The sequence below is a fragment of the Poecilia latipinna genome, unplaced genomic scaffold (assembly GCF_001443285.1).
Source record: "Poecilia latipinna isolate Pla-1442-1.1 unplaced genomic scaffold, P_latipinna-1.0 Scaffold731, whole genome shotgun sequence".
In the NCBI taxonomy this organism is placed as follows: Eukaryota; Metazoa; Chordata; class Actinopteri; order Cyprinodontiformes; family Poeciliidae; genus Poecilia; species Poecilia latipinna.
In genome coordinates, this window is record NW_015113347.1 from 16698 (window position 1) to 22799 (window position 6102).

The 6102-nt window shown below is 40.9% G+C and overlaps 1 protein-coding gene across 1 annotated transcript in view; it reads left to right on the forward strand.

The window, feature by feature from the left end:
* The window catches only part of LOC106955406 (glucocorticoid receptor-like), a 16723-nt gene extending 11797 nt beyond the window's left edge, over nucleotides 1-4926 (forward strand). Inside the window, exons 7-9 of the mRNA XM_015045558.1 lie at nucleotides 1067-1197; nucleotides 1554-1711; nucleotides 2511-4926. Of these exons, the coding sequence (XP_014901044.1) occupies nucleotides 1067-1197; nucleotides 1554-1711; nucleotides 2511-2663 (442 nt within the window). The 3' untranslated portion in view covers nucleotides 2664-4926. The remainder of the gene's footprint in view (nucleotides 1-1066; nucleotides 1198-1553; nucleotides 1712-2510) is intronic.
* Nucleotides 4927-6102: the final 1176 nt, after the last annotated feature.

Genomic DNA, 6102 nt, shown 5'->3' on the forward strand with positions numbered 1-6102 from the left:
ACCTTCCTGAGTCCAACAGTGTCTTCTTAGCAAAACATTTCACTGACATAGAATCAATTTGCATGCAGCAAGTCGTCTCCTCACAGATAATCTAACCTGGAAATGTTAAAGATTCACTTAAGTTGCAATGGGAAAAATATGTTGGTGTTGGTAAACCTTAACTGAATGTCCTCTGGGAAATGTTTTAAATCTGAGTGTTGAGATCCTCAGAGCCACCACGTGGTTCTGCCTGTGCGTGGCTCTAGTTCAGGGCGTCATGTCAAGTCGATCCAATTAACTTGTGGTTTCCAGTTTATGCACGACGACGCAGGACGACGTCGCTTCGGTAACGAACCCTGACTACGTCCACGCGTAAAGCCGTTTCAAATACTAGAAACGCATCCGTATACGAAGTCAGTTCTGTCGAAGTCTGTTAAGCTGGTTTATTTGTGACGTAGATGTGCCAAAGGCTCAGTGTTATATTCACTTTATGTTGAGGCAGAAACACATCTAACAGCAGCAGGAATCTGGCCTGTAGACGCTGCGCACTTCTCTTTTTTTATTACAAATGTTTGACTTTCAACATGTTGCCTCCTGTTTTGCTCCACCACACCGGATTTAAAGCATGTGCAAGGGCAGCGCTCGGTTATATAACATATGCGAAGCATCGATTCACAGTTTTTTTCTACTTTTTTTTTTTTTTTTTCATGATTGAGTCATTCAAGGAACTAAATAAACGTAGCATTTTAGTGTGATTCTAAAAATGACATTTCGGCGTCATGTTTTGGTCCATGCAGCTTTCTGTTGCATCTCTCCATGTTGAAACACTCAGAAAGCACCTAGTTGTAGTCAAAGGCTGCATTAAAGGGCCGTCCTGTATTTTTTTTTTTTTTTTTTTTACAATACACGAAAGTTGCAATGTTTATATCTGATTTTGTTACTTTCTTGTTATTCCTCGTTTCCTTTTAAGTTTTAATTTATTGAAGAATCACCCAGATTCAGGTCTGATGGGGCCACCGAGGCCCCTGAATCAATCACACGAGTGAAGTTTGTGCGTTTTTGCCCTTTTTGTGTTCGAACCCACCAGGGAGCGGATGAAGCTGCCCTACATGGCCGAGCAGTTTGATCAGATGCTGAAGATTTCCAGCGAGTTCGTCCGGCTGCAGGTTTCCCACGAGGAGTACCTGTGCATGAAGGTCCTGCTGCTGCTCAGCACAGGTCAGACTTTTTCGCTGATAATAAATGCAAACAATAATACAGAGTACACTTAGCATTTAATACCCTTTTTAACACTTGGAAATCGTAGGAGCACACACTTCAGCACGTTTAATTTTTCGTCATGAAACAAGCACAACGTCATGTAAAATTGCGATGAAAAAATAGTTTTTAATTTTTTTATTTTTTGATTCAACATAAATTACGTCAATACAGTCCTTCAGTTTTCTGACTAGGAAAGGTTTCGTCTCTCTTTTTAACTTGTCTCGTCTAGTAAAACTGGAACTGCACCAAAGTGGTTTGATTTGAATATTTTCCTGCGTCAGGCGTTGACCTTGAGTGTTCCCCTCTCCCCGCAGTGCCCAAGGACGGCCTGAAGAGCCAGGCGGTGTTCGACGAGATCCGCATGTCGTACATCAAAGAGCTGGGAAAAGCCATAGTGAAGCGCGAGGAGAACTCCAGCCAGAACTGGCAGCGTTTCTACCAGCTCACCAAGTTGTTGGACTCCATGCACGAGGTACGGCATGCAACACACACACACACACACACACACACACAGAATATTTGGATTTGCATCAGCTGTAGAGAAAATCAAGCGAGTGCTGTTTGATGACAGAGATTTTACCCCTGAGTCAGCCATTTTTATTTATTCAGCCTTTGCTCAAGGTCGGAAAAGCTTTCTAAAATCATTTTTAGTAAATAATTTATGGGTTTTAGGAAGAAATTACTGCTCTCACTGGCAGATTATTTCACTTATATCGTGACATGGAAGGATCTTCCAGTGGAAGTAGCACATCGATATTGGGGAATATTGACTTTAAACAATCTCCTTTATGTTTTAGGCTTCCTTCCAAAATGGCTGCAAAAAGGGATTGAGAGGAAAACTTAAAGAAGTAATGACTGAACAGGTTGAAGGTTTACCCAGTACAACTATTAATATCATATTATCTTTTTTTTTTTATGCTACAACAATCAATTTTAATGTTTTTTAATTTAAATGATCTATTTTTATTTTTAGGAATTAACAATTGGGTGAATTACGTTTGCAAATTGAGGCGCTTGATTTTATTTGGGGATATCAGAGCAAAAAAACGAATTTTATTTGTAATATACGATATTAGAAACCATTTATATTTTCTTTCTCACCACGACAATGCACTACTTTGTGTTGCTCTCTTACCTAAAATCCCAGAAAATACACTGAGGTTTGCGACTTTAGCACGACAAAACGTTGAAAGCAGTTTGCAGCGCGTGTGCAAAGCGTGCGTCCAGTGTGACCCGCGATTGGTTGACGGCCTCTTGTCATGTGTCCACAGATGGGCAGCGGACTGCTCAGCTTCTGCTTCTACACCTTCGTGAATAAATTCCTGAGCGTGGAGTTCCCCGAGATGCTGGCCGAGATCATCAGCAATCAGCTACCAAAATTCAAGGCCGGAAGCGTCAAACCTCTCCTCTTCCACCAGAAGTGACTGTTTCCTGTAGCAGCAACAATGCCTTAAACTCCCACCACGTCACCTCACCAGCCTGACAAAACCCCCCCGCCCCTTCGCCCCCCCCCCACCCCCACCCCTCCGCTGGACAAGAGCAACAAACGGAAAGGACTTTACACCAGTAGGGAGCGGTGTTTTCTAGCAGCAAGTGTGCATCTCTGTGCTGATGGGTCTGGTGGGGTGGGGGGGCTGGGGGGGCGGGGCCGCGGGAGAAGCAATGTGTGTGTGTGTAGGAACCAGACCTCGAGCACAAGACGTTTCGCTGTGTTGAGTAGGCTAAGATGTAGTGTCTAATAACGAATAGGAAAAGTTTGTGAAGCTAACGGCAAAGAGAAATAGGCTAACATTCATGTTGTCTCAGGTGTCTTACCTTGAAATTCAGAGCGATATCTGAAATAGAAACAACAAAATATCTATGTAAAGGTTCTGATAGTATTTTCTACATTTTCAAAGTAACAGTTTATACACTTTTCCAGGTCACCGCTGCCCAAGGAGGCAGCAAATCGGAATAACGCGCTCTTATTACGTAGGCTTTTTGTGTTCCACTTTTAGTTTTTATAGGAGGTTGTAACGAAAACGTTTTTTTCAGTCGCACAGATACAACGACGACAACGAAAAAAACAAAACAAAACAAAAAAAACAAAACAGTTTTCTAGTGATTTTTTTCAAAAGCATATTTTATTTGCTTTGATTATAACATATAAAGTTGTGTGGGCCTGTTAGCCAATGGAGTCCTCCCACAAGCAGACCTCTTCCAGGTTTACATGTCAACTACAAAAAGGGAAAAAGATGTGCCTTTTTTGCTTCGAATATCATCTAAGCCATGTTTTTTTCCTGCTATACGTGAACCTCTCATCATCTACCTTCATTATAAGTTGATTGTACTTTTTTATATATTACACGCAGTTGCAGCTTTTCTCTTTTTCTAGTGGCTGTTTATCTTTACAAATGGCAGCTCGCTCCACCCTCTGTGCGTAGAAGTGTCGTCGTTCTCGCTAAGAAATGAAATTTAGCCTGCTTCCCTTCCCCGCGGTCCCGACGCGCACTGGCGCCGTCGGTGCGACGCGAGCGAAAGGCTTTAAAAAGACTGTGAAGATGTGAAGATGGGCTCGGTGTTGTATATCGGTCTTTCGAGAAAGACTTTAAAGATGTGGAAAAGTGTGGACTTTTTTTTAATCTTGCCCCCCCCTGCTCCCCCCGGTAGTCTAATCTTTAGAAAAATATGTGATGGATACGAGCGTTTCTCAATCACAAGTGGAAGGGCATGTGTTGTTGTGCTTGCAAGCTTGTCGTTTTTGATATTCGGAAATACTAATATCTGTAGATTTATTACTGCTGAAAGCGATTAGAAAATAACCGTCCTCCACACTTTCTTGTTTTTTTTTTTTTTAATCAATCGTTTTGGTATAAATAGTCGTAATTCCTCTGAAGACTTCTGCAGTACAAACTTTGCTCTTTGTAAGAATTGGCTAAGGGGTACCTTTTATTCTTGAAACTGCATACCTTTCATTTTCTTTAAGGAATAGTTTAATTTTTTGGGGGGGAAAACAGTTTTTTTTTGCAAAGATGTAGATTGGTACTACTGTCATGTCTCTGCTACAAGCCCAAGTTAAGAACGTGAAAAAGTGAACTCCGTCTGAAAGACAGAAAGCTCTTACCTCTGGTATCGACCGTCTCTTTACTGAGATGAGACGTCTGGTTTCCACCGGCTGATCGTCCTTCTCTGTCTGGCACAATAACAGGCTAGAGAGCTACTCATTGTAAATAAAAAAAAATCACATTAATATTCAGAGATTGATATAATCAATTAATACTCAAGCTGTCATTATGCCTGATTTGATATAGTTATATAAATAAGTCGCGTTTTTGTTGTCGAGAAAATTCTAAATTAAGCACTGCACTTATAATAAAATGTGAATTTGAATGCGATGCAGGTATAATGACAATTTGGAATCAAAGTAATCGATAAACCTTCCCAGTCACAGGTGTGCAGATTATTGTACCGCTAAACGTTGCTTTGAAATTTTAAAAGAGGTTTTCTGTGCCATCCGTTCTGGTGTTTCATCGATCGCAGCGAATACAAAACACCGTAAAGTCTCAAAGACTCCGAGCAGCATGTAGGGCTTCCAGTACCGTACGGCGTCTGCGTCAAATATACATCCAGAAATCCGCGCTGCTGTAGAGACATGATATGTATTAACCTCAGGTCTTAGCAAGAAGACAAATACGACGGTTTCCCCCCGGAAATCAATGTAATCCTTCTCAACAGAATAAGTAACGGCTTTATGAATAAAACAGCACTTTTGTTCAGGCGTTTGGTCGATCACGTGAACCTCCCACAGATGCTGACGACCGGTAAATAGCCCCCTGTGCTCCCTCTGCAGCCCGACTTCACCTAAAGTTTGCGTGTATGTATGCCGCACCCTTTGCATGTGTTCTGACTGTCTGCTACGTAGCCGTGCCCCGACGCCCCGCCTCCCTTTCCCCCCGCTGCGTTTTTTTTTATTTATTTATTTTTTTATCAGTTACCACATCGCAGTGAAAAAGAGTCCCATTACTGACTGCGGAGGCAGGCAGAGCTGATTCTTTTTATTCTCTGGGAACTTTTTTTTTTTTTTTTTTTTTTTGTTTTTTTTTCCTGTGCCAAACTCCTGTTTTTGTCTATTTTCAGGGATGCTAAAAGTCGGTCAGTATTTTTTATTGTTTTTTCTTTTTCTTTTTTTTTAATTCTCAGACAAATCCAAGCATTAAAGCGTAAAAATACTTCACCTGGTGAAAGGAGTAAGAAGTCCAGAGCTGCCTGACCTTCAGTCCCATGCAGTAAAGGGGGGGGGAGTGTCTGTCGGTGTTTCTGATTGATGCGTTGCAACATCTCTCTTCTAATCTGCGCAGCTTGTCGTTTGTGTGTCTCCTGACTCCCGATCTGTCTTTTACTTTAAGATTTTTACTATGAATGTGATATTTAAAGAGTTATTAATAAATTAGATATGAACTGTTATCTGTAGATGATATGTCGTGAGCTGTCAGAAAGAAACAAAATATGTCAAGTGAACTGCTCACTTTTATATATATAGACATACATATAAATATATATATATAGATATAAAACATGGCAAAGCGAACTGTTTTTCAATGTTTATCCCAAATACATAAAAAAAGCAACCTATATATGTTCTACTCTGCTCCAGAGCTCAGGTTTTTAAAAACAGATGATCTGATTCACACTTGCGTTGATGTCCACCTTCTGCTCCGTCGTGAAGAACCAAAAGCATCCGACAGCTTCACGCACGTGTGGCTACTTCTGTGTTTTTTTTTTTTTTGTTTTTTGACGTTTTATTGTTAAAAATTCAGTTGACAGATGTGAAAAGTTGTAAGGAATCTGCCTCCGCCGCTCATACCGTCTGTAGACTCTAACAAA